Source organism: Puma concolor, chromosome D4, assembly GCF_028749965.1.
Source record: "Puma concolor isolate L17-30 chromosome D4, mPumCon1.1.hap2, whole genome shotgun sequence".
NCBI lineage: Eukaryota > Metazoa > Chordata > Mammalia > Carnivora > Felidae > Puma > Puma concolor.
This window is the reverse complement of record NC_141679.1, coordinates 56,998,624-57,026,446: the sequence shown is the minus strand read 5'-3', so window position 1 is coordinate 57,026,446 and position 27,823 is coordinate 56,998,624. Positions and strand designations below refer to the sequence as shown.

Genomic DNA, 27,823 nt, shown 5'->3' with positions numbered 1-27,823 from the left:
CCATGGACCTATCTTGCATGCAGGTGAGGGATATCCATGATGAATGTAAAGCTCGGACAGAGTCTAGGTGCTTAATTGACAATAGTTGTTTTAGGAAGAGGAATAACGGTTCCCAAAGAGGGTGGCTTCATGGAAGGCAGTGAAAGATGGAGTTTCAAAAAGGGATCAACAGCCTCAATGCTGCCAAGAAGTCAACAAAGATAAGGACTACAAAATATTCATTAGATGTGACAAGGAGGTGAAAGTGACCTTGGTGAGCCACCTCCAGGGATGGTGAGAGCAGAAGGTGGGGGCAGCGGCTGAGGAGTGATGGGAGGTTGGGAAGAGGATCTGACAAAGCAGGTGACAGCTGGGCAGGGATGCTGAGGAGCGAGTAGGCGGGTAGGGGGCAGCAACAGGCATGGTTTCAAGATAAGGAAATCAGAGCAAAGTCACAGCAAGTCTGCCTGTCCCAGAGTATGACTGCCTTATGCTCACCCTGCTCCCACCAGCTGATGACTGGCTCCACCCTTGGGATCCTTTGCTCTCCACACAAGGCCTCTCTGTCTGGGCACAGACCACGGTGAAATCCCAGGGCCCGGGGTGTGTCCTCGGACCCAACCTGGGTCACCCAGTGCTGAGGTCAGTCACCTCCTCTCTCTGCCCTACTTGCTAGTGCAGCCTAGGAAAAGTTGGAGTGGTTCATACCTTCTGCCAGATCTTGACTTCTTGTCCCTGTCTTTTTGCTTGCCTGGATCTGCACAGCCCAGGGGAGATGGACAGTAATAATAAAAATAGCTACCAATTACATTCTTTCTCCAGGTCCTTTCCCACCAGTATTTAAACATGCCTATGTAAGAAACATAAAAGAAATTTTTAGAAATTAAATATAAACCCTCTCTGATTCCACATCCTTGTGTATCTATTCTCCTTCCCCCAATTTTTTACAATAATCTTGAGTCATCTGTATTGTATTAGCTTCTTACTCATGAAACCATTCAGATCTGGTGGCCACCACATACCCCATCTCCACTGCCCACCTTCCATTGCCCACTGGAACAACTTCTTGCCAAGATAATCAACAGCATCCTTTCTTTTAAATCCAATGGTCCCTTTTCTATAACTACTGGACCTCTCTGACATTCTGGATTGCTGACCTCTCCCTCTTTCTTGAACCTCTGTCCTTTCTTGGCTTCTCTGAAACGGTGTTCCTTCCTGGTTTTTCTTCTATCTCTCTGACAGCTACTTCCTTATTTACTTTGCAGATTTATCCTTTCCCCTGCATCCATTAATGTTAGTATGGTGGACTCCTTTATGTATTGTTTGGATAGCCCTCCCTTCTGGTGAGAACTGCCTTTCACTCATATGGTTATCATGGGAGCCACCATATAATGACTTCACTACCCCCCCCCCCACCCCCGCCTCATGGATCACTGATACAGGGAAATGGCACCTGACCAAAGCCAGGCTCATGAGAGCAAGTCCCTAGGAATTTTGAAACTGGAACTGAGAAGGGTAAGCTGGAACTAGAACAGAAAGAAATGAGCCAATATCTTGTTGGGATTTAAGCTATAAAGCTGAGAATTGCCAGAAGCTGGATTTATTATTATATGGATTGAAGAAACATAGGAAGCTTGTCTGGAGAGAAAATAGGAGAGAGAGGAGGCAGGATGGGGACAACAAGCAGGACTTCCCAATTCCTCTGATTCTCCCAGTGTATCGCCATCTTGATTGCTAGAACCCCTCAGTTTCCTAATCATTAGCATTAGAGAACAGCCAAGAACGCAGCTTCTGCAATTCAGCAAGGCACATAATGATCTAGCTTCTAGCAGTCTGAGGTTCAGACTGAAACACACTTCTTATTCCAAGTGAAATACTTACACTGTTGCCCCCTAACTGCTTGCAGACCACCCATTTTTGATGTTTCTATCCTGCCAGGCAAATGTGATGGTGCTTCTCATCGCAAAGTAAGTTGATTGGAATGCAGGTGAGGCAAGGGCATCAATCCAGGGCAGGTTGAAGAAAGGCTTCTAGCCCTGTCACTCCAGTGTGTGATTTCCCATGAAGCCAGAGGCAGATTTAGAGGCACTGAAAGTGCCCCTGTTAGCACTATGAAAAACATAGTACTAAAAAAGAGAAATTGCTCCAAGAGCTTGCACAGGCCCTGCATTTTTCTGGCAAACCTGAGGATTCAGAGAGCATGGTTCTACAAATTTTTAGTGTTGATTATGGTAGTAGAAATATGTTGTATTCATAGATGTCCTTCACCTTTTAAATAGTTTTCCTAAATGGGAAAATTCACATTTTAAAATCCAGCCTCCTGGAGCGCTTGGGTGGCTCAGTCAGTTAAGTGTCCGACTCTTGATTGCAGCTCAGGTCATGATCTCACAGTTTGTGAGTTCGAGCCCTGCATTGGGCTCTGCACTGACAGTTCTGAGCCTGCTTAGGATTCTGTCTCCCTCTCTCTCTGCCCCTCCCAGGCACTCTCTCTCTCTCTCTCTCTCTCTCAAAATAAATTAAAATAAACAAAAAAAATAGGGGTGCCAGGGTGGCTCAGTCAGTTGAGCATCTGACTTGATTTCAGCTCAAGTCATGGGATCTCACAGTTCGTGGGTTTGAGCCCTGTGCAAGAACCTGCTTGGGATTCTCTCTCTTCCTCTCTCTCTCTGCCTCTCCCCTGTTCATGTGTGCACTCACTCTCTCTCTCCCCAAAAAATAATTTTTTTAAAAAATAAACTAAATAAAAAATAAAATAAAATCCAGCCTGCTTAGTTTAGAAGTCATAACTAAAATTTCCATCATCCTATGCAGCTTGTGTATAGGCAAGCTACTTTCCCCATGTGAAACTGATTTGGAAGTGAGCAATATGAGTGAGGAAAATATCACTAAAGTTCAATATTTCTGGTTCTCCTCTCCTTCTGAGAACTAGGAGGATTGCACTTCTCTTGTCTCCTGGTGTTAGGGATGGCCATGAGATTTGTTTTGATCAGTGCAATGTGAGTAGAAGCCAGTGTGCATTTTTCCTTACTCTCTTCTACCACAGCAAACACCGAAGGTTCCTATCAAGAAAGTGGTATTGGGTGCCTGGCTAGCTCAGTTGGTAGAGCATGCGACTCTTGACATGGGGGTTGTAGGTTTGAGCCCCACGTTGGATGGGGATTACTTAAAACAAATTACTTAAAAACAAAATCCTTTTTTAAAAAGTGGCATCATCATAAGATGGTGAAGCCTCCATCAGCCTAGCTCACTGAGTGATCACAGTGAGCAGACTCCTCCTCCCAGGTTCACCCATGCTGGACTGTAGCATGCAAGAAATACATCTTTGTTATTTTAAGCCAGTTAAGATCTGGGGGTTGTTTGTAACAATTGTTACCTAGCTAATTCTAGATACCTAGGAAGGAAGCAGGTTGGACATAAGACTTCAATTTCTGCTACTGCTGGTAGTACAAGTGTCCACTTTTTGGTGGTAGTGGTAACAGTGGTGGTTTCCCACTGGTTGCAGTATTGAGTTCTTACAGCAAAAGTGCTACAGAGCTTGTAAAATTGGCAGTCAAATTAAACTTTTGGTACTTAGTATTTGGAGTGGCAGTGACTGTGGTTTCATCAGGTTGTCTGTGGTATGGTTTGAGTGTTGTTCCTAGAAACTGAGCCTCAAATCCATTTCTCCAGCCCTCCTAACATTTCTGAGCTAAATAATATCTTTTAACAAATCCCTTTTATGTTTTAACTATCTAGGGTGGATTCTATTTGTGAAAAAGAACTCTGATAAAATTATTATGTTTAATAAGTCTCATGTTCCATCAATTACAAGAGGCAAGTTATTTTATGAACTACAGTTGACCCTCAAACAACACAGGTTTTAACTGCACAGGTCCACCTATATGTGGGGTTTTTTTTTTTATAGTACCTTAAGTGTATTTTCTCTTTCTCATGACTTTCTTAATAATATTTTATTTCTCTAGCTTACTTTATCATAAGAATACAATATATAATGTATATACAAAATATGTGTTAATCAACTGTTTATGTTATCAGTAAGACTTCTGGTCATTAGTAACCAATTAGTAGTTAAGTTCTGAGGGAGTCAAAAGTTACACACAGAGGGCGCCTGGTTGGGTCAGTGGGAAATGTGTGTGATTCTTGATCTCAGAGTTGTGAGTTTGAGCCCCGCGTTGGGTGTATAGATTACTATTTAAAAAAAAAAAAAACAACTTAAAAAAATGTTTTTAAAAAGTTATACATGGATTTTTGACTATGCAGGGGATTGGTGCCCCTAACCCCTGTATTGTACAAGGGTCAACTGTACTAGGAAAAATAAAACTAAAAAACTGTTACATGCCACTTTTTGTAAGACTATATTCTGATTTCAGTTTAAACTGGGGGGGGGGTGTGGATGTGCTTTAGGATGAATAAGCTATTAGCAAAAGGAATTCTCCCCCAGATGAAACTGACAGCTGATGATGATTTTAAAAGAATTGTATCATTCTGGGAAGAAAATAAAACCACACCCAATCCTCATAAATGCAGAGATCTGTGATTATTCAATCCCAGGATAATCCCTAAAACACCACCAGAAAGTGTAGTACTTATTAGTACAGTGCCCCACAGAGAAATCCTCCACAATTATGCTCTCAGAACACTGGATAAGGGATCACATCTTTGTGGGGAAAACCTGGGGCACCCAGATTGGCTGACTGAGAAACTGTAAAGAAGTGAGTCAACAGATGCCATGAGATTTCCTACCCCACAATTTTCATTGTCATTCATGGCCAAAAAATATAGATGATACCCTTTCTCCTTTCTTCCTTCCTCCCTCCCTTCCTTCCTTCGTCTCTTTCCCTTTCCTTCTTTCTTTCTTTCTTTTTCTTTCTTTCTTTCTTTCTTTCTTTCTTTCTTTCTTTCTTTCTTTCTTTCTTTCCTTATATTTATTTATTTACCTGTTTGTTTATTTATTTATTTTTGAGGCAGGGGAGCGAAGAGAGAGGGAAAGATCTCCCACCAACTAGAAGATCATGACCTGAGCCGTGATCAAGAGTCAGATGCTTAGCCAACTGAGCCGCCCTTACAGTGCTTTCCTTTTACTCCATTTTATTCTTTATTTCTTCCATCTCTAGATATCAGGAATTTGGGGGTTGGAGTTTTTTGGGGGGGTTGGGGGTAATGGTTTAAAGGAGTTCAAAGGCAGTTCAAACAAAGGTAATGAGATTATTAGAAGCCATATTCACACCTTATAGAAAACTGACTGGAACATGAAGGGACAATACCCAGAGAACCTATATATGAAGAACAGTGGTGCTATGATATAACCCCAGAAGCAGTAGCTGGATGTGTCATTGATCTGCTCTATACTAGAGAGGAGGTGAATTTACTGGCATAAATATCATGGAATGGCTGGAATATGTAGGTGGGGACATTTTTGGAATCATACATATAAGAAAATGTGTGTGTGTTGGGCAAACAAGGGGTGGACTAGGGCAAACACCTGCCAGTCTGCATTTTGTCTTCTCCTAGGACCACCCCTCTGTCCCCAATGCCATGTTAGGCAATCTGAGCTTCATCCATCTCTTGACCACAGTTGATTGGTCTAGAATTAAGCATCTAACTAAGCTGAGCCAATCAGAGTACTTCCTGAGGAATTTGCAAACTGTAACCAAGGAAAAGAAACCAGTGTCTTGTTGAGTGCCTAGACAATAAGATTTTTAAGCTTTGTGACTGTCTGAAGTGATGTTTTTCACCATGTAGACCAGAAAAGCATTGAAAGCTAGTCTGGAGATGAGGATGATAGGGGCAGGGGAGAACAGAGGAAAGAGACTGGCACAAAGTAACAAATGAGAGGTGGAGAGAGAAACTAATGGCTTTTGTGACTATTAGTTCCAGTTGTTCCTGAGGCATTCCTGTCTTTAGGTTTCAGTATCTGATTATAAATGTTTTTTGTTTTTTTGTTTTTGAACCAGGTCTTATTCTTCTTCGGTGAGCTCATCCACTTTTCTGATTTGACTACTACTCATTTTCTGATAACTCACAACATGTCTTGAGCCTGAACCCCAGACCTGCTTACCCAACTGTCTATGGGACATCTCAACTTAGGTGTCCAATTGGTACCTCAAATCTAGCATATCTAAAACAATTCATCATCCTCCATCTCCCCCCCCCCCACACACCACCCCAATCCCTGTTGAAACTCACCCCTTTTCGTGTGTTTTCTATCTCAGTAAATAGCATCACAGTATCCCTAGTCACCAACCTGGGAGTTATCCCAGACTTTATTCTCCCTCTTACTCCTCATGTCCTGTAGGTCTAAGTCTCTAAGTCCTGCCAGTTGTAATTCCTAAATATCCTCATTGTTCTCTTTTTCTCTCCAATCTTCTTCCCCTACATCATTTCAGTCCTTTGTCATTACTCTTTGCCTTCACTGTCAAATGCCTTCAATCTCTCCTTCTACCCAGCAGCCCATATCATCCCTCTAATTTCTGGATATGATCACATTTACTCCTCTGCTCAAAAATTTTCAGTGGCTCCCCACTGTTTTCAGGATAAAATCCAAACTCCTGCAGCTGGGTCACAAATTCACTCACATGACAGATGTGCAATATAAGTCTCCTCTGTTTCCTAGAAGTAATTGATCTTGCTCACAATGCCCCCACCCTTGCTGGGTAACAGGGGCAAGGGAACTAAATCCATTCTGGTAAAGTCAGTAGGGTCTAAAAATTCATTTTAGACAGTCTCTAAGTAATTCAGTAAGTTTGGATGACTCAGTCTTTCAGATTATCTTACCCTTCCCTTACTGGTTTCCAAGATAGCATTTGGATTTATAGGGATCTCGTGTGAATTTCATGGCATTGAGGAAAGGGGCCTCTTAGCTATATGGTCCTTGGAATTATGTCAGTTGGTATTTGCTGAGATGTGGCTGGTCCAGTATAAATGAATTGGTGAATTACAACCCTGAGCGGTAGCTATCACTAAAACAACTTTACAGATGAAGAAGCTAAGGCAAAAAGGAGTTAAGTAACTTGCTCCAGGTCACGAAGTTAGTTAAGTGGCAGAACCAGGAATCAACACCACCCTTATTCTGGAAGGCACTTCGATCTATGTCTAGAATTCCAGAGATAAAGCTGGATTGGGGAGCATTGAGAGTCTTCGTGGTATAGTTTTAGGACTGTGCTCATCCATGGAGAATATGTAGAGCAGGATGGAAAAAGGGTCCAGTTCAGAACACTTAGAAATCACTGGTGTATGAGGTGGGTAGGAAGGCCTACCTGACAGCTCCTGCCCAAGTTGATCTACCTCTTAGGAGAGACTCTAGGATGGAGAGAGTCAGGAGCTTCTAGGATGGAGAGTCATGCCTGGTCCTATTCCCGCCATGGATGAGCGATCTCTCAGAGTACCGCATTTCTCTCTGTCCTAGGCTCTCCCACAGCGCAGCAAAGCACGAACCCCCGACCAATACTGGGTAGGAACTCAATAAATATGTCCAAAGAACTTGTATTGGCAGAGCTGCTCACATCTCCTGGGGCCAGGGAATGTAAAGCAGCCTACAAACCCTCTAAAGTGGGGGTGCAGAGTCCACCCCCAGATGGGAGTGGATGTGCAGAAGTCCAAGGGGCTTCCCAGATGAGGAGGTTCAATCTCCTCCCAGATGTGGGGGCCCAAGGCCTTCCTCCAGATGACCGCGGCAGAGGCAGATATGGAGGGGCAGTTTCCTCATGTATAAGGGTACAGAGGCTTTTCTCAGATGTTGGATGTACAGCTCTTCCGGGTGTTGAAGGTGCAAGAAATTCCCAAAAGTAGGTGGGCTTCATCCCCGCCCCCTTCCCCCGGAGAGATCGAGACCAAGTAGTCCCTTCAGTCCTTCTCCCGCCCCCTCCCCACCCGGGCACAAGGGTTGAGCCAGTCCCCACCCCAGCGCGCGACCAATCGCCCAGGAGCCTGGCGCAGCCAGCCAATCGGGTGACAGCAGTGGCGCGGAGATGGCTCCGCCCTCCACAGGCCGCCGGCGCCGGCCTCTCAGGAAGCGAGGTTCTCCGCTGTTTTTGCTGCCTGCCGAGCCCAGTCGAACCCAGCCGAACCCAGCCGAACGTAGCCGAGCCTAGCCGAACCCCGCACCCGGGCCGCCGCCGCCTCCCGAGCGCCGCCTCCCGAGCTAGAGAGCCTCCGCGGCCGCGGAGGAGGCACCGCCCCTGGGGGAGGAGGTGCCAGCTCGCCGCAGACCGCCCGCGGCAGAGGCCGCCCCGGTCGCGCCGCGGCGGGAGCGGCCGGCGGAGGCTGCGCGGCCGAGGGGGAGGGCCGGGGGAGGTGACATCGCCCCTGCCCGCCTCCAGCCCCCCCCTCCCATCCCGCAGGCTCCTGAGTCTCAGTCGGCGCCCAGCATCCCGCAGCCCCGGACCCTCCCGCGGGCGCGCACACCGGGCTCAACTCAGGTAAGGGGGCCCTCCCCCCACGGGCACGGGCCCCGAGAACTAGAGACAGAGATAAAGAGACCGAGACCCACATGGAGACGTAGCGGCACAGCCGGGGCGGGGGGGGGGGGGGGGGGAGGAGAGACAGACACAAAGAGACACACGAGACTCACAACTACAGAGACAGACCCCACGGAGAGGGGAGAGAGACAAGTCCACGGGGACAGAGCGACACACAGCCGGGAAGAAAGACCGAGAGACACGAGACCCATACACACAGAGACGGATACAGAGATACACAGAGATAGCCTGGGCGAGAAAAGAGACACTCAGACACTCAGAGATGGAGACAGAGACAAATATAAAGAGAGCCACATAGCTGCACAAACATAGAGGTGGGTATACAGAGGCAGAGGCACACATCTAGGCAAGGGAACCTAAAGACAGATTAAGAGCCAGACACAGACATACACAACTGACCTGGAGAGACAGTCCCACAGAGAGGCACACCCCAGTATACAGCCTTGGATACACAGACCCACACATGCCTGCCAGGGCCTCCACAAAGTTCCCTCTGTCTGAGCTGGCACCTCTGGAGGTCTCCTGGGCTGGCTGGCTGGCTGGCTGGAGTCCTGAGAAGGGGGAGGCGCCCAGGCCACACCAACACTAGTCACAATCCCCATCCTTCAAGGCCTTGGGCTTCCTCATCTCATCCATTCTCACAGCACTTTTGAGGGCTGGAAGCTTGGTGGGCAGGGCCAGGCCATGCCCATTGGTTCTAAGGAGAATGAGATATAGGCTGTCTACTCTAGCTTCCCCACTGTGGCTACACCCCCATCCAGGTGCCCAGGGCCAAGCCTCAGGATGGGGGTGTTGGCTCTGTGGGTTATTTGGGCCTGCCAGGACCCAAAGTCTTCTGCCAGGGAAGCCAGAGATGTGGGACAGGATTCTCTTAGGCCTCTCCTCCTAGGCCTCAGCCTACCCCTTCCTCACCACCCTTTCCTCTGCTGTGTACCTGCCACAGGCTCAAGACTGCAGGTGGACATCTCCATTGCCCAGGAATCATTGAGTGTGTGGACAGAACAGCCTCTTTGGAAGGCCAGCTGTACTGGAGTCCTGCCTCGGCATGGGCCTTGCCATCGAGCCAGCCCCGTGGTCTGTGCTGGTCTGAGGGTGCTGCCTGTCATGGGGGCAGCCATCTCTCAGGGGGCCCTCATTGCCATCGTCTGCAACGGCCTTGTAGGCTTCTTGCTGCTGCTGCTCTGGGTCATTCTCTGCTGGGCTTGCCATTCCCGCTCTGCGGACATCGACTCCCTCTCTGAATCCAGTCCCAACTCCAGCCCTGGCCCGTGTCCTGAGAAGGCACCCCCACCCCAGAAGCCCAGCCATGAAGGCAGCTACCTGCTGCAGCCCTGAAGGCCCCTCACCTAGCCTGGAGTCTGGGACCTAAGTCTACCCCACCCAGAGCCTGGAATCAGGATCCCAGGGTCTAGCCAGCCTGGGGTCCAGAACCCAGAATCCAGCCTGTCTGGAGCTGGACCTAGCAGCCCAGAGTCTAGCCAGCCTCGCTCCAAGAGGGGCTCTGGTGGCCCTAGGTAGACAGGCCTGGGGTGGGGATCAATGAGTTGGTGCTAGGGCCAGGGCCACCTCGACTCTGCTCCATACTGAGGGCCACGGGTTGGGTCCACCTCTCCCTAGGCCAATCGCCTCCAGGCCCTTGACGTTGGGGAAGCAAACTGGAATCCATGGCAATAATGGGAGGGTGTCCAGGCTGGGCCCCTCCTTGGGTCCTCCCACTGTTTGCTGGATAATAAATGGAACTATGGCTCTAACCTGAGATTCCCTCCTCTTCCTGGGGACTCTGTGGTAGAAAAATTAAAGGTGTGGGGTGAGTTTCCAGACACAGGTTTATTTGTGTAGAGTAGGATGCAATAATGGTTGAGGGCTGAGTCCTGGGGTGAGGTGCTGGGACCAGGGCTGAAGGAGATGCTAAGGGTAGATACTGGGACCTGATCAGGGGTTGGGTCACATACTTGGTGCTAAGGCTGGGCTTAGGTACCAGGGTCAGGGGTTACAAGTACTGGGTTCAAGAAATGGGACAGGGACTGAGACCAGGCCCTCAGGTCTTTGTTTTCACTTCCCTCACCAGGTTCAGCAGTTTATCCAATTTTGCGATCTCCACAGCTGGACCCTTCTGTACCTCCTGCCCCTTCTTTTCCTGGAGTGGGGGGAGTACATGTGGGGGAGGAATGGTGAGGGGTGGGCCACCTTTCTCTGGGTCCCACCTCTGCCTCTGCCCAGCCTGCCCCAGCTTTGTCCCACCACTTTTCCACCCAGTTAGATACTGGATCCCCACCTCTCCCCACCCCCACAGGGTCCTTCCCCAACTCAGGTTAGGAGACATGGGCTCAGCTGGGGCCCTCAAGAATCTAGGTGTGGCTCTGAATCTAAGATCAACAAAGGGTCTTGATGCTGGGAGAAGGTTTCCACCCACTGACCCTCACAGGAACTAGCCATTCAGGCTAGGGAGGGCTGTAGCTCTGGAGAGAGGTGAGGGCTCTGACTGTTGGGACCACCCTTCCACAGGAGTGTCCCTGGCTGAGTCCTAACAAGGAACTAAAAGATGGGTGTTTGCTGAGGGAGAGAGGTGTGGACAAAGCCACAGGTGCCCTCACCTAGTACCAAAACTTTCAGATCAGGTTTGGAGCGGAGTGACATTTGGGGCCAGGTCTGCTGTATCAGACATACCCAGGGTGGAGGAGGTTGTCAAGAGACCCAGGAGGGCAAATGAGATATCCCATGTGATTCCAGATGTCATTAGGTGCGACTGTTCCTCAGAAGAGCAGATCCTAAATTTATGACCCCTCACCCCGGTCCACAGGGCACTCTACTGCCCTGAGAAAAAGAGAATTGGGACACTGGGGTATGTGTAACTCAAAGGCCCCAAGAGCTCTATGGCAGACCAGCACTAGTTCCATACTCCCTTCTGTTCAGGCAGCAGGATATGGGCTAGGCTGGGGCAGCTGCCATTTCCTGCCTTCCCTCTGTTCCTGAGCCCCCTCCCCTGCCTTCTCAGCCACCTGTGCCCACTGCTCATTGGCACCTGCTCCAGCCTTGCCTGCTGAGGGCCCAGCCTAGGTTTGGCCTGGGCTGTGAGGAGGGGAGAGAGTACATGGCCAGCAAGCCCCTTCCTGGCCCCATCCGGGCCGCTGACACCACGCAGATCTTAGATTTCCTCTTGGTGTGATTGCTGCACCTGCTCCGAAATCTGTCTCCCTCTCCCCTTGTGGCCCAGTGCCTTTGCCACTGCCCAGTTCACCTCTACACTTTCTAGGCAGAGGATAAAGATGTCTTTTTCTCTAACTACTCTCCCTCCCAAATCAAGTTAGTGCTGTCTTCTTGGCTTCACCCCATCCCCTAGGAATTTCAGGACGTGGCTTTTAGTTTCAGCTTTGTCATTAATTCCCTATATGACTTTGGGCAAGTCCCTTGCCTTTCTGGGCTTCTGTTTCCCATCTATATGGTAGTTAGGGAAAGATAGTCTTTGACCTCTGACAAGTTGTGCTCTGACACCAATTAGGGGAAGCTTCACGGGTCAGGAAGTTGGGCCTCTGTGGCCAAGCCCTCCTGAGAAGGGCAGGGAGACTAAAGCCCGAAGAGGGGCGGGGGCGGGGTAGGGATGCCCAGAAGACTTCCTTTTGCACAAATCACTTGACTACTGATAGGATCAGATGACGGTTTCACAGGAACCTCTAATCCACTGAAGTACTAGCCCTCAGCTGTGTCACCTGCTCAGGTCCTCTGTTCCCCGGGCATCTATTTCCTCAGGTCTTCAGAGATATAGGTCGCCGGATATACAGAGCCCAGCTCCCTTAGCTATGACTGACCCTTGCTCTGAGAGGAGTTGGGACTATGGGAGATCCTTGCCTCCCTGGGTCAGAGTGGGCAGGGCAGCCCTCCCCACCCTCAGATCTACCATCTTCATGGTGTGATGGTTGTACCCTTATCTCTCACTGGGCTGTCCAGCTCTGCCAGCTCAATCTTCAGTCTCTCTCCTCACTAAATTAAGATCAGATTTTATCTGTTCCTTCCCTCCTCCTTGAGGCCAACTAGCTGGGCTCAGCAAAGAGCTTCAGACCATGCCCAACTCCTCCATCCCATCCCACCCCACCCCATTCCCAGCCCACCACAGCCTCTAGGCCACAGCTGCAGGCGCTTAGCAGCCTTCTGAGTATTTATAGCCAAGTCCACCCCCTCCCCCAGCTGGCTACAATTACAGGCCCGGCCAAACTCCCAGTCCTTGCCTTCTGGTCATTGTGGGGAATAGATGAGGCAGGTACCAGAGGTACATTGCGGTAGCCCCTGCCTTGGTAAGGGTGCAAGGAGGCAGGTATCGGTAGTTGAAAGAGGCCTGCCCTTGCCTCAAACTGCAAATAAATGCCCCATATTGCAACCAAGAGGTGTAGTCATCAGGACAACTTGGTCCAGCCCTGGCCCAGCTCTGATCCTGGCCTAGAACCCGGCAGAAAACAAATTCCGTATCCTCTCTTAGCACCCAAATGGGCAGGACTGGGCTCTGGGTTATTGGGCTCTGGATTCTAAGGCCTGGACTCTTACATCTGAATCAGGACTCTGAGATCTAGACTTTGAGGTCCTGGCTCTAGGTTTCATGGCCTGTTTTTAGGGCCTTTGGGCTCTGGGCACCGTCTCCAGATCAGTACAGATCTCAGAAAGGAACCAGAACTCAAAAGGAGGACTGCCTAGCTGCTGACCTAGTTACCCTCTTTTCCTTTTTACCTTTTTCCCTGTGTGGACCCGCAGCTCCCAGCTCAGGGACCACTGGAGCTGAGGCCCTTTAAGCCCAGCCAATGACTAAGTGACTAAGCTCCAAGCCCCCTGCCTGGATAACCTGGTCTACACCAAATAAGCTGATGATGTCCACGTGCTTCCCCAGGCTTTGGACCCAGATAGTCACCTGCTTACTGGATGTCTCTACGTGGGAGCCCCCCAGGTAACTTAGATTCAGCATTTCAAAACTGATCTCATTGTCTCTCCACAAACCTACCTCTTTTGTGCTCCTTATTTGGGCAATGACACCACCCTTACCCTGCATTTCCCAAGCCAGAAACGGGGGGGGGGGGGGGGGGGGGGGGGGGGGTCACCTCCTGGCTCCTCCCCTTTTTCTCAACCCCCACCATCTTGGAAACTTTATTTCTTACAGTAGCCCATACTACCCAAGCCTGTACCTTTGGCATCTTGCGCAAGTTGGGTGAGAGCTTGAGGCAAGTGACGTGCCCACGGTCATCACCCACAATGATGATAGGGTGGATGGGATTGAACTGCACGTGGGTGATCTTATTCTTCTTTTTGGCCACCACAGGCTGGTTGCAGATGGCCTCATACTTGTTGATGGACAAGTCAAACACATGAGTCTGTGGAGAGGTGGGTGTCAGCATACTCAAGGATAATGGGGACCCTGTCCCCCACTTCAGAAGAACTAGCACATGAGTTTTCTGGGGAAACACATCAGAAGTCTAGCACACTGGAGCTGGAGACAGTGGGAGAGGGAATTTGTGTCTCTGATTACATTTTCCTGTGGTTGAGGGAATGAGAATAAAAAGCTTAGAAAATTTATGCAGAATTAACAATAATGGCAGCTACCATTTGTTGAACACTTACTATGTACCAGACTTTGTAGGATCATGTTACATAGTTGTACACCTAATAATCCTCACAGCCACTCTGTAGGGTAGGTCCTGTTATTATCCCCATTTTATAAATGAGGAGATAGAGGCCCTTAAGGCTAACTTGCTAGTAAGTGGCAGAGCCAGGGTTTATATCATATGCGAGGGTTTAATATATGTGAGGTGCTCAGACTGCACTTGTCATGTAAGTGCTCAACAAATATTTGATCTTATTTTTACCATTCCCTAAGTCCAGACCATTAGTAACTCTTGCCTGGACAACTGTGGCAGTTTCCTAATGGGTCTCTCTGCTTCCGCTCTTGCCCCTCTACAATCCATGCTCCAGGCAGCCTCTCAACTTACCTTTAAAAAAATCTAAAATCTTCCAATAGTTTCCCTTGGCAGTATATATACAATCCAAATTCCTGACTCCAGATTCTCCGCTCTCCACTCTCACTTCCTGCTCTCTCCTTTGCTTCCTAGACCCAGCCATATTTGCCTGCTTGTTCCTTAAACACCTTCAAGCTCATTCTCACCTCAGGGCATTTGCACTAGCTATTCCCTCTGTCTGGAATGCTTCTCTCTGTCTTCACACAGGGCCAGCTCTTATCATTCAGCTCTCAGCTTGAATGTTACCATTTGAAGAAGCTTTCCTTGACGACTCTAAGAGACCAGTCCTTTTCTTTACATCACTCCCTTTCTCTCTCTCTCTCTTTTTAAAACTTTCTTCAAGTAATGACTTATTTTTATTAAGTTTGTTTATTTTGAGAGAGGGAGAGAAAGAGAATGCCAAGCAGGCTCTGCACTGTCATTGTGGAGTCTGACGTGGGGCTTGAACTCATGAACTGTGAGATCATGACCTGAGCCAAAACCAAGAGTTGAGTGCTTAATGGACTGAGCCACCCAGGTGCCCCTTTTCTCTCTCTTTTAAAAAAATATAATAACTTTATTGAGATATAATTCACATACAAAAACATTTACCCACTTCAAGTATACAATTCTTGGTTTTTAGTATATTTACAGTTATGGAACCATCACCACAACCAATTTTAGAACATTTTCATCACCCCAAAAGAACCTTTGTACCATTAGCAGTCACTTCCCATTTTCTCCCACACCCCCAGCCCTAGGCAACCACAAATCTACTTTCTGGTTCTATAGCTTTGCCTATTCTAGACCTATATAAATGGAATCCTGCAAGTGTGTGGTTGTGACTGACTTCTTACACTAAACACGTTTTCAAGTTCATCCATGTTGTAGCATGTATCCAATACTTCATTCCTTGTTATTGCTGAATAATAATCTTTTTGATATACCATATTTTGTTTATCCATTCATCAATTGATGGATGTTTGGATTGTTCCACTCTTTGGCTACTATGAATACTGCTACGAACACTGTGTACACACATACTCCTCTTTCAATCTCTGCCTAGCACTTAACACTATTTTTGTTGTTGCTTTTTTTCTCTGTCCCTTCACAAGAATGTGAACTCTTAGAACAATAGGGACCTGAATTGCCTGGTGCTGGGCCCTTAGTAAAATTCTGTTCAGCAAATAGATGACTGATTGACTTTAGGGTGATGCCTTAAACTATAGTCTTTCCTTGAGTAGTTGCCTCTGAGTTTATATCAAAGTCCATAAGGAAAAATGGATTTGTATCCAAGAATTTTCTCAAAAAATGTTTGTTTCTGAGCTTTTACCAATTCTCAGTGTTACACAGACCCCTCTCATCTCCCCTTCTCAGACTCAGCTTGCACACTCTCAGGCATGAGGAATTTGCTACCTTTTAGACATTATTTCAATCACAGATAACCTCTTGCTCAGAAGTTTCCCTTACATCAAGGTTGTCCCTGCCATCCTGTAGCTCCCTCCCCAGGACCTTCAGAGAAGATAACTGCTCCTCATGGCATCTTATCCCCCAGAGTGTTCTCTCGTTTAAGGTGAACAGCACCATTTTCTCCTTGAGGCCTCATGGGGTGAATGATTCTTTTTTTGATAGGGCTCTGGGTTGCCTAACCCTTGAGAATACAGAATCCTTATGTCCCACCTTCCCCTACCTGAGCAGGGTACTCTGTGGGCTAAGAGGGAGCCCCTGAGATACTTCATCCTATCTCTAGTAGAGGGTTGGCTGGGGCACTCACCTTCCCATTGGTGGTAACTGCTGCAAACACAGTAGAAGAGTATGGTGCCCAGGCCACATCGCCCACAGCTGAATTTAGATCATAGATGAACATCGGGGTCCTGCAGTGGTGGAGGGGTAGAAAGTTTGCCATACAGAGGGCTCATGGTGCTAGAGCCCCGGTGGCCCCAGCCCACAGTGCGGCCTGAGGGAGGGCGTGTGTCTCACTTGATGGTGTGGTCCCAGATCTTCACTGTCCAGTCGGAGCTGCAGGACATGAAGACCTTGGTGTGGTATGGGTTCCAGGACACAGCATCCACTGCCATGTTGTGGGCATCATAGGTGTCAAGGAATTTGCTGGAGTAGGATTTAGAGCACTGGGGCAAGGGTGAGGGTGGTGGGGGGGTCAGGAATGAGAGAGAGGTCAGCAGCCACCACACTTCCCTGGGTGTCCTGGAGGGTCAGAACCTAAGACTCCTCTTCTGTCCCCACATTATTGTCACCGCTGAAATGGGACTAAGCTACTGGCTGCTCTTCTCTGTGCCCTCAACACTAGAGAGAAAGGAGGGGGGGGCGGCGCCTGGGTGGCTCAGTCGGTTAAGCTGCCGACTTCGGCTCAGGCCATGATCTCGCGGTCCGTGAGTTCGAGCCCTGTGTCGGGCTCTGTGCTGACAGCTCAGAGCTTGGAGTCTGTTTCAGATTCTGTGTCTCCCTCTCTCTGACCCTCCCCCATTCATGCTCTGTCTGTCTCTGTCTCAAAAATAAATAAACGTTAAAAAAAGAAATTAAAAAAAAAAAGAAAGAAAGAAAGAAAGAAAGAAAGAAAGAAAGGAGGGGCTTAATGGGCTGGGGGTTGGGTGGGTAGGGAGTTTTCCTGGAGGGTGAGAGACAGTGCTGTAGTCTGCCCAGAGGATTCCAGGCCAAGTAGAAAAGGCCTTCTCTCTGGGAACCAAGGCCAAGCAGGCCTGGGGGCCCTGGTGACGTGTGCCTTAGCCTTTGTCCAGGCCAAGGCCTGAGTCCACTCACAGCCTATAGAATCCTCGCAATTGTGATAAACATTCCACTTTGCCCAGGTAAGAGCAGGTGCAGAGCCAGAAGCAAGTCCCAACTCATGACTTCCCATTGGGTTTCTTGCCCAGACCATCATGCCCTTCCCTCTCTCCCTCCAGGAGATAGTGTGACTGACTAGTCTCTTCCCTTCTGCCTCTCCCACGCTGCCATAGGGAGGGGTGTACAGGGGGGTGGGGACCTCTTTTGCATTCAGACCAGCTCCTGCTGGGCCTTAGGGGCTCCCGGGAGGCTGCCTGTAATTAACATTCTGAGTCTTTGAGCCTAAGAAAAGCTTGCAGCAGAGCTATTTCTGGATGGATGGAGGTTCAGAAGGATGTTCACCTACTAACACTGAGACCTTGCAGAAACTGGCCTTGAAGTTCCATCCTACTGGCTGGGACACCCAGGATTCAGAGATTAATTTTCTTGTTACCTGGCTTTCAAAGCTCAGCTGAAGTTCTCATCTCTTCCAGGAAGTCTTCTCAGAATGTTCCAACTCCCCCCCAACACCCACTCCTACTTCTACTTCCTCTACTCCTAGGAAGGGAGGGAGGGCCCAGAGGGAAATGTGCCAGACTGGGCTAAAGTCACCGTCTAGATTTTCATCCTCTTTCCTGCAGTCATCCACTCTTCCTGCCACCGAAACAAGTCAAGAAATACCTTCTCTTCTCCCAAGAAGCTTTCTAGAACTGGTCAAACCCTAAGATCTGTCAGAATAGGGTCTGTTGAGAAGGATAAACTCTCGTGGTTCTCAGGTCAGTGCTGCCTCACCTTGTAGATTTTTCCTTCCTCTGTGCCCACTAGGAACATATAATCGATCTCTTTGTGGAAGTCAAAGGCGGTGCCACAGCCTTGGGAGAAGAGGTACAGCAGTGTTAGACCGGTTCTGGGAGGGAGGCTCCCAGCACCTCCTTTACCCAGCAGACCCCTGTGACAGCCAGAGCTCTGGCTCTTGCAGGCTCTTGCAGGGGCTGGGGCTAGGCAAGCAAACAGAAACCAGCCGCCTGGCCTGCTGCTTGTCCCAGGCAGTTGGGACTTCAAACGGCCAGTGCTTTTGCAGACAGGATGGGGCCTGGGTAAACAAGGAAGGAATTGATTTAAACAGGGTCAGGGTCAGGGTAAACAGGGACAGGGTCTGCAAACAGGGACATGGTCTATGCAAACAGGGATATACTCTGCATAAACAGGGTAGGAATTGAGTAAACAGGGACAGGATCTGGGTAAACAGGGGCCTGATCTGCATAAACAGGACTGGATCTGCATAACAGCACCTGATCTGCATAAACAGGAACAGGGTCTGCAAACTGGGATGGGACCTGCATAAACAGAGAGGGTCTGCAAACAGCCAAGCACTGGGAGGACAGGGCCAGACTTCCATCCAGCACAAGTGGAGGAGGGATTGCTCGGTAAAGGGGGAGGGCTACCATCTCTGACCCTCATGAGGCCTGAGTGAGGTGGCCGGGCCTGGGTGTGAGTGGGCTGGGGATCTTACCCACTGTGTGTAGCTGCAACCCATCGAGACCATCCGTGGTACCGCCCTCCACTTTCAGTTTGATGACATCTGTGTGAACCAGTTCGCTCTGCAGTCACAAGGGATGGGGGAGGGTACATGGGTGGGACCACATCAGCAGGGTTGAGAGCAGACTTTGCCATTCAGCTCCCCCCAAGCCCCATCTCCACCCCATATGACCCTTTCTGGGAAACAGGCACCTTTAAGAGCGTCCAAGACACAATCCTGCCGTCAGATGACACAGAGAAGAAGTTAAGGTTGTTGTCCATATCATCCTTCTGCCACCTGACCTGAAACATCCCAAACCGTGAGCTGTGGGACACTGGTATGGTGTCGAGTTAGGGCTGGGAGCTGAGCAGGGCTCCCTCAAGAGTCCATGTCAGGTTCAGAAGCAAGTTCTGGGAGCCCATTTCCCAGGGTCCTGCAATTGGCCTTCCCTCCCTCCCTCCTTCCACCCATCTCTGTCTCTCTTATCCCTCTCTCCCTGACCATCCTGGGATAACAATGCCACTCAGGGCACTGCCCTAATGCCCTGGCTTGGTGTTGGAGGTGCCCAATTCCTCCCTGGGTTGGGTTCCAGAGCCAGTTGTAGGGGAAGATGGTGTCTCTGGTCTCAACCTCCTTATGTAGAAAGGGCCTGGAAAGGACAGAGTCCATCAACCAGTTTCCTCATTTATAAACTAGGAACTATAATAGCACAGGTTTGTTGTAAGGACTAAATGAGACAATGAACATGAGGCCCTGATGAGAGAACATTGCAACTATTAAATGTTCAATAAATGTTAGTGAATATCCTCATTATGACCCTCATCCTAGGAATCAGGGAGCCAAGGTTCTGCAGGAGAGTTTTTCCTGCTCGCTTGGGGGACAAGGAGGAGAAGGTCCCCTCCCCTGCTCTCCGCTTCCAGGTGGGCTTTTCTCTAGGTGGTCTCTCCTCTGTTCCCACCTTCACTTCACTACGAGCTCCTGCTCCCAGAATCATGCTCCCAAATCTCAGATTTGAGCTGCATTTCTGCATCTGCAACTTGGGGTTAATAACTGTGCCCCACCCATCTTCTCAGGGCTGGAAGAAAACATATGGGAAAGTGTTTTGGAGACAGAGCTGTTGTCTTATGAAGATGACACGCTTGAGGCTCAAGTTTCTGTTGCCAGATGTGGAGGCCTGGCCAAGCTGTGTCCCAGAGAGCTAGGGTGGGGCTGGGTGCCCAGAGCTTTCCATACTCCAGCTCTCTCCTGACCTCCCATGCTGGGACCCTGTCCCTTCCCCCTGTCATAAGTAGAGGCCCAGTGAGGGAGGATAGAACCCAGCTCAGCTTCCTGTGACCAGAGCTGTCACCATGGCTGTTGAGGGGCGTGGTTTAGGGGAGAGGGGATGGACTGTCCCCAACCAACCCCCAGGCCTGGCTGATCAGAGCTACAGGAGGGCGGACCCAGTCCTGCCTGGGCCTGTCCTGTCAGCTGGTTCTTTTTTCCACTGGGGGGCCTAGAATATCACAGAGCCTCTGAGGTGTAAGTCAGAGCTGGCCCTTAGGCTGAGACCAATTCCCCTTCTGTGTAAAGGTAGTCTCTTTAAAGGGGGGAGGGGACAGGGGGTGTCAAAGGCCAGGCTGTAAGAGGCGCTAGGGAGCTGCAAAGGGAAGTGTTTAATGAGCAGCCGCCAGCATGCATGGAAATTGTATTTCACACCCCACTTAGCAGCCTGATGCCCAATGGGGGTTGCTGTGTATATTTGCAAGTGAGCCTCTGTGTGTGTGTGTGTGTGTGTGTGTGTGTGTGTGTACAAGTCAAACACATGCTCCTGGGGTGGAGGTGGTAGTGTAAATGGTGGCGGGGGGCGGGGGGTGTCAGGTGGTAAGTGGGGTTTAGAGAAGGAAAGAATGACCAGGAAATTGATAAGGTAGTAAGGAGCAGATGAAGCCTGCTTAATTGATTCCTTCTCTTCTGCCTTATCTGATCAGGGCAAATATACTTGACCCCCATCTCTGCTCATCTATCCTTCCCGGTGCTCTTCCCCAGTATAGCACAGGACACACACGCACTCCAAAGAGTGTTGCTGGTTGAGGCTTCACAGTGGGGCTTGAATAGTGCTGGGCTACCTAGATGGGCTCGCTTGGGAACTAGTCTGTGCCATGGGGCAAGAACCCAGTCCCCTTTGAACAGATAGTTCTCTCCCTGGCTCCAAAATCTTCGATGGCTCCCTGCTGCTAACAGAACAAAGTCCTTCTATCTCAGCCTGGCATTTGAGATCCAAAATAACCTCTCTGGTCTCCTCTGAGACACAGTCCCTTTAAAAAGGACCTAGACTCTGATGTCTCTGGCATACCATTAACCAGCCTAAGCTTTCCTCCAGGCTCCAGGCTTATACAACCAACTGCCTGTAGGACACCTCCTCTGGCTTTTAAAAAAATTTTTATGTATGTATATATGTACATATGTATGTATTTAATTATAAATAATGTATGGTGTTATATTAATTTTAGGTGTTTCTTTAGCTTCTTGGATTCTGCCTAAACCTGCTCCTGCTCTGGCATTCCTACCTCTGTGGATGCTCTACTGGGTACTCCCAACCAGAGTGCCAGGTAGCATCACCAATTGTTCCCCTTTCTCATATCTGCCTAGTTTCCTTCTATTGATTTTATTGCCTCAACAGCATTCGAGCATACCTTCTCATTTCTATCTCCACTGCCCCTGCTCTAGCTCAAGTTTCAAGATCTCTCATGCTGCAGTGAGAGAACATCTCCAAGACACAAGCATGACTGTGTTACTCCTCTGCCCCCACACTCTCTGATGGTCTTAGGAACCTTGTGAAAGTATCTTAGAGGACAGGAGTGACAACAGGGGACGCTCAAGCCAGCAGGACCTTGATTCACCAAAGCAGCCCCACCCCCCACTGTTAATATGTTGGAATTCTGTACTAACACTTCATGAAACCACTGCCTTAAAGTCCAAGATTCCCACTTGCTAGAGACGCATACTCACAACTGGGTGCCTGTGTTTTCCCAGGTCCTCCCTGTCTCCTGCACTGTGCTCCAAATGGTGTGTTGCTTCCCAGCAGGCCATGCTGTTTGATGCCTCTGTGTATTGCACATGTAACCCCTTTGTACCCTTCCTTATCTAACTAATACTATTTTAACTAAAATCTATACTTCATTCGATTTTCTTAGTTTTCTCCTAATATCCTTTTTTTTGGTCCTAGGATCTCATATTATATTTAATTGTCATTAACTAATACTTTCTCACCCCTTACAATTCAGCTCAGGTGTTTCTTCCTCTAGGAAGACCTGATGCTCCTGCCCCTGCTCCCTGTCCTGGATAATCTAGATGTTGCTCCTCAGTGCTCCCATGAGCCCTCTTTAGCATTTAGCATATTGCCTTGTCCTGCCTAGCCTATGGCTGTGGTTATCGCCCCGGTAGGAACCCCAGGGACCAAACCCTTAAGCACCCTCAGCTCCCAGAGGAGCAAACAGAGAGGAGTTACTGAGATGAATGAGGCAAGGGGGAGGGAAAAAAGGGAATAAGAAGTCAGGAAATGAGCGAGACAGGAAGGCCCCTCCCATGTCAAAAGCCATGATTCCTGCCAAGAACTCTTGAGTCTTTGGTTTTGCAAAGGCAGTAGCCCTGCTTTCCTGACAGGATGGTGGGAGAGCAGAAGGCCATCCCTGTCTGGGTGGGTTCCAGTCTCTCTGGCACCCACCCAGTGAAAGAAATAACGTATCTTCTGCATGCCCCATTTCGTTTCCCAACCTGCTGTCTGATTCAGAGAACATAGCAGTGTGGCAGTGGGATGGTTGACCTTGGCCCCTTGCCCTCTCCTGGGCTTGAGAAGGGTGGTCAGGCCAATCAGAGATGCTCTGTGCTTTGCTCTGGGCTGTGTGAGCCAGGACAGCAGGGGCAGGCCTGATGCTTGTTTAGTCTGATCTAAGCAGGTCTTTTCTCCTCTCTTGGGTCTTGATGTCTGCAGATAGCCTCCCCTTGTCTGGAGACCTCCATGTGCCTGGAGGCAATGAACTAGAAGGTAGGATTTTCAGAGGAGAGAACTCTTGAGATTGTGAGTTTTGGCCCCTGCTCTGGTGGAGAGTAGGGGGGAGGATGTCTTATGGAAGGGGACATCTGAGCCCTGACTCTGGGTAAAAGATAGAGTGGAGAGGACACCATGTCCCTTGTGCCTGGACAGTCCTCCCTCTGCTCAGGCCTGTCTGGGAGATGAGAGCCAGTTCCTAAGGCAGGTGTCCACATGACTCAGGTAGCTCAGGGCCAGAAATGCAGGGATGCAGAGCCTGCCTGGAGACTCTACTAGGGCAGCGGGCTGAGGAAGATGAGAGGACAGAGTCCCAGCACTGCCTGAGGAGCCCAGAGATCTTGGGGGGACTTAAGGCAGAAATTTATCCTTGGATTTCCCCAGACCTGTCCATGGGTAAGGGTATGCAGCCTCAGAAGGAGGGGGACTTTTGGAATACAGTAAGGAAGGGTCTGCAAAGCCAAAGCTAAGAGACTTTCTGAAGATGAAACATGAAATCCACTCCTAGTGCGATAACATGGGGAACATAGGGTGAAATCTAGCCCTAGTGTCAGGGTAATGGTCCCATCCTATGCCTGTCTGGAGAAGAGCGATGCTACAGAGAGGCCTCAGGGACAGACCTTACCTACCAGGCCTTACAGCCCCACCCAGAGGGCAAACAATGGGCAGCACCTACTCCTGTCTGGGAGTGCCCCCAAATCTAGCCCAGATGGCAGAGGAGAGCCCCCATGGGGAGTTTAGGAAGCCCATACACAGGGAACTGGAGAACTGGAGCCCTTGACATACTCAGCCGAGTATGTCTGTGAGGTCTTAGAGTCTTCTAGCCATGGGCTATGAGTCACTGATCACTGCATCTAAGAGACCCTTAGCAGACAGATGCGGCCCTCTTGATAGCAGCACTGGAGGAGCAGACCCAAGCTCACTGCAGACCCCTTACCTCCTAATAACCACCTTTTGCCCTCCTCTGCACCTTCTCACAGCTCCTTGGCTTCTAAGCTTGCCTATGGCCTGTTCTCCCCAAGGTCCCTCCTCCAGGGATCCTATACCCGTTTTTCCCAATCCTGGTTCGAGGCTGACCTGCCACACAGGGTCCGTGTGCTTGCCAGACTTGGGTGAGCTGCGGAAGGAGGGCTGGGAGTGGGGCTTCTTGAGGTTGTAAATGGCCACATTACCGTCGTAGTGGCCCACCACCACCAGGTAAGGGTGGTCCACGTGCATGTCAAGACACATGATGCCACTCTCGCTGCTGAAGATGTATTCAGGGAAGCTGGGGTTCTTCATGCTGTAGAGCAGCAGCATGCCCCGGCTCTGCTTCATGAAGTCATCTGTCCCAGGGAAGAAGCCAGGCTGGGGTAGGATTCAGCTGACCCCCATGCCCCTCCCCCACTGGATGGACAAGATCTGCCTGCTCTGCTTGTCAGAGAGAGTGGGATTCCTCTCTGGGCTTCATCTCCTCTCTCTCGGAAATGGAACCAGGAGACCTGACTTACCCCTTCTTAGGCTTCATGGGAGGGTCCAACAGATAAGTTGACCAGGCTTATCTGAGGGACGGACAATCATTCTCCTTAATCTCCCTGGGGTACAGGAAAGAGGGATGCAAGCTCAGAGCTTCTAGGTGAAGAATGTGTGTGGGCTTGGGACGGAGCAGTAACCTCAGAGAGGGTTCAGGAGCCCAGCCCAGGGGCAGGTGGTTGTCCTTAGATGCCTGGATAATGCCCATGTGTTCCCCACACCCAGCCCAGGAAAGGAGTTCAGTTTGGACTAACATGGAATTGTCTCTACAAGTTACAAATTAGCCACCTATCGGCATCTTCCCATACCCTCTACTGCCACAGTCCCCAGCTGCAGTCTGCACCCTAGCTATAGGCATGCTCCCAGAATTGAGAGGTCCCAGGACAGCCGGTCATCCTTCTGTGTCATCCTTCTGGCCTGAGCACAGCTTTTGGTCATCAACAGTGGACCACTCATCCCCCTCCCTGCCTGTCTCGTGTCAGTGGGGAGCCTCCTGCTTACTTTCATTCTCTGCTCATGTGGCACCTATCCTCATAATGTAGTCACTGAACATTATAGTCTCATCCCTCAAGTCTAGCTCTCCTGCCACCAGTCCAGGACCCTTCCCAAGCTCAGAAGAGGAAGTCTAGAGCAGCCCCCCATCTCAGGGACCCTATGCTAAGGGAGACTTTTAGCTGAGATGAGGGCTGTCCTCCCTTCTCTGCCGGGCTACCTCTTTTGTCCCTGGCAACTGCAGGCCTGGGCCGTCCAGACAAGGTGGCAAGTCCTGAAGTCTGGAGCCCATGGGTGGGAAAAATAAGGAGGACACTCCAATTTGACTAGTCTCGATGAGTCATTCTTTCTGTCCTATTCCTAATGCTGCCCCTTACTCAAGGGAGTAAGTGCCTGGGCTGGGCTCAGGGACAGTCTGGATTGGGTTCCCTGGGCTCTGGACATAAGCTTGGCTACAGTTACCAGACACCCCCAACCCAGGCACTCTGAAAACATCAGTTGGTACACACTGGGAGCCAGGACTAGGGAGCAGGATGTAGCCAGGAGCCAGGCTGACCTTAGGTGGGTAGAGTTGGAAGCTGAGGCAAGCTGGCATGCCCACCACAGCAGCTCTCTATGGGGGAGCCCACCTTCCCTTGCTAATCCTCACCAACTCTGGGATTCCCATTGGGAACCCCTCCAGTGATCACTTGCAAAGGAGGCTTCATGTGCAAGGAGGGAGTTGCCCCTCCAGTGGAAGGTTCCAGGGTGCAGCTTGAGCCATGGGGAGGGCACACAGTGGTTCAGGAAGGAACATGGTTATGTTCTGGAGAAAGTGAACCTCCCACAAAGAGGAGGAGCTGGGGGCTTCTAGATCCTCTGGAGCCAAGTGGGTCACCCTATGCCTGGTACTATCTCAAAGCCAGTAGGGAGTTGGCAGTCCCTCACCCTGTAGGGCTCCTTCTGTATGGCCCTGAGGGATGACTCTCAAAGGGAGAGATTTGTAGCTGCTGAAGGAAGTACCCCACCCAGATCATGCAGGGCTTGAACTGGGCAGCGTGACAGTCACTTGTAACTCCTTTTCTTCATCACACAAATCCTGAGCACCTGACTGGGCCTCCCCTTGGGCTGGACTGTGGCAGGGACAGAGACACTGCACTGTTTATGTGGGCTTACCCTCAGCAGTCCTTAGTTTGATGAGAGAGCCAGACCCTGCAGCTGAATGAGGCCAACCCCTCCATGGGTAGTCAGTGGTAACTGCCAGGCCACAGGAAAACTATTGATGCCCTTAATGTTCAATCTGTCCTTGATGCTGGGCAAGACTGACAGGATTAGTGGGTAAGCACAAAGGTGAGTGGGTGGACAAAAGAGTGAATGAAAGCATGAGTAAGTGGGTGACTGAGATGCTTGGACTGAGTACTCAGATGCTCTCCTTATTTCACCAAGGGGCAAAGGCAGGTATGACCCTCGCACTTGCTCCTACTGTGGCATAGGACCTGGCCCCTTGAGGTACAGCAGTGGTGACTCACTTTCTCTAGACAAACTTTAAGCACCCCCTGCCCCTGCTTGTGTACACAATATCTTCATGACCAGTGAAACGACAAAAGGAAGGTCGGAAACCCTAGCCTGGCTTAATAATTCTGTAGTGAGGACACCTCTGGCCTGCTCACAGAACCACTGAGACTATAGGCTGGACTTACGGCTCCAGAATTTTATAGATGGGGAAACTGAGGCCAGAGGGGAGAAATAGTGTGCCTGAGTGCATCAGACCCATCACATGGTGTTTGCCTTATGCAATATCTTGTTTATCACTGAAATTACACTGTACTAATATGGTATTCACATGGAAGTGGAGAAAGGAAGGGATACCAGACTTAATGTGGTGGTGGTGACTGGAAAACCAGTCTAATCTCTCCAGAATCTGGACTAGAGAACATGTAAGGGATAGGGTAGTCAAGCACGATAAGGGGAAACTCCTGGTATAGAGAAACATGAATTTCAAGAGACAGGGACACAGAGAACAATCAATCACACAAAGACCTTAGACCTATCTTAGTTCCCAAGCCATATGCATCCTGACAATAAGTCCCTGTTTCTTAACCCACCTCTAGTGGCCTCTGTTACTTGTAACCAAATGAGCCCTCCTGACATAAAGATCACAGTTTCTTTTCTTTTTCCTTTTCTTTTCTCTTCTTTTCTTTTCTCTTTAAGTAAGCTCTACACTCAATGTAGGGCTTGAACTCACAACCCTGAGATCAAGAGTTGCATCATGCTCTACTGACTGAGCCAGCTAGGAGTCCCAAGATCACAGCTTCTAATCATGGCTAGACTATGTGTTTCCTAAATGCCAAAACCACAGTGGAAGAACACAGAAAACTCTCATTTAACTGGGGCTTCCACTGCACTCCATCTTATTCTATGATCTTCTCATCCCTGAATCCAGTGGCCCCTATTTCATTCTCTAAGTATACCCTGTGTGACATCACAGCCCAAATCTCCAACAGTAACATCATGATACCATCATCTTGTCTTCCAGAAGTCCTAAAATGACATCACTACTCAGACCACCAGTGGTCCCCATGTAATATAATCACTCAGGCTACCAGCAGTCTTAGTGATCATTGCCCAGCTCTCTAGCATTCCCAGTATGTTATCACCGACCAGCAGCCCAGTGACATCATTGCTCGGCCCTCCAACATTCCCAGGACAATGCCACCAACCAGGAGTACAACATTGGCATCAAGGTCACCTACAGTGCCTTGGTTCCCAATAAAGACTAGAATCTCATCAGGCTCAAGGCTTACAGGGCCCTGGGCCCTGGGGTACTTTGTCCTGATCCCACAAATTCTCCGGTTCCTCAAAGTAGCTCCAGTAACACAGATGGGGGCCCCCACCTCCACACTCCATTGTATAGTGGCAGAGACTCTGAAATCTGGGGCCCCTGAAGGAATTCCAGGTTCCTCCAGGCTACAGATTTCAGTAAGTATATGTGACTATGTAGAAGGGGAGGAGGAATAGAGGAAGGGAAAGAGGGAGAAAGAGACAGAGAGAGGGAGGGGGAGGCAGAGAGAAACAGAAGGAT

At 49.6% G+C, this 27,823-nt stretch overlaps 2 protein-coding genes across 2 annotated transcripts in view; one reads left to right on the top strand and one right to left on the bottom strand.

Moving 5' to 3' along the window:
* Nucleotides 1-8,240: 8,240 nt before the first annotated feature.
* Nucleotides 8,241-10,207, top strand: ENHO (energy homeostasis associated). The gene is made up of 2 exons (XM_086683399.1): nucleotides 8,241-8,396; nucleotides 9,400-10,207. Exon 2 carries the CDS (start codon nucleotides 9,561-9,563, stop codon nucleotides 9,789-9,791), a length of 231 nt encoding a protein of 76 aa, XP_086539525.1. The 5' UTR covers nucleotides 8,241-8,396; nucleotides 9,400-9,560; the 3' UTR covers nucleotides 9,792-10,207.
* A 57-nt stretch (nucleotides 10,208-10,264) lies between these two features.
* The window catches only part of DNAI1 (dynein axonemal intermediate chain 1), a 59,611-nt gene continuing 42,052 nt past the window's right edge, over nucleotides 10,265-27,823 (bottom strand). The window contains exons 13-20 of the mRNA XM_086683391.1: nucleotides 23,836-24,083; nucleotides 18,941-19,030; nucleotides 18,723-18,810; nucleotides 18,002-18,081; nucleotides 16,409-16,557; nucleotides 16,203-16,302; nucleotides 13,622-13,807; nucleotides 10,265-10,593 (exon numbers count right to left, since the gene is read on the bottom strand). Of these exons, the coding sequence (XP_086539517.1) occupies nucleotides 10,495-10,593; nucleotides 13,622-13,807; nucleotides 16,203-16,302; nucleotides 16,409-16,557; nucleotides 18,002-18,081; nucleotides 18,723-18,810; nucleotides 18,941-19,030; nucleotides 23,836-24,083 (1,040 nt within the window). The 3' untranslated portion in view covers nucleotides 10,265-10,494. The remainder of the gene's footprint in view (nucleotides 10,594-13,621; nucleotides 13,808-16,202; nucleotides 16,303-16,408; nucleotides 16,558-18,001; nucleotides 18,082-18,722; nucleotides 18,811-18,940; nucleotides 19,031-23,835; nucleotides 24,084-27,823) is intronic.

Excerpts from the sequence above, each read along its gene's own strand:
- ENHO (XM_086683399.1), top strand. The coding sequence starts at position 9,561 with ATGGGGGCAGCCATCTCTCAGGGGGCCCTCATTGCCATCGTCTGCAAC.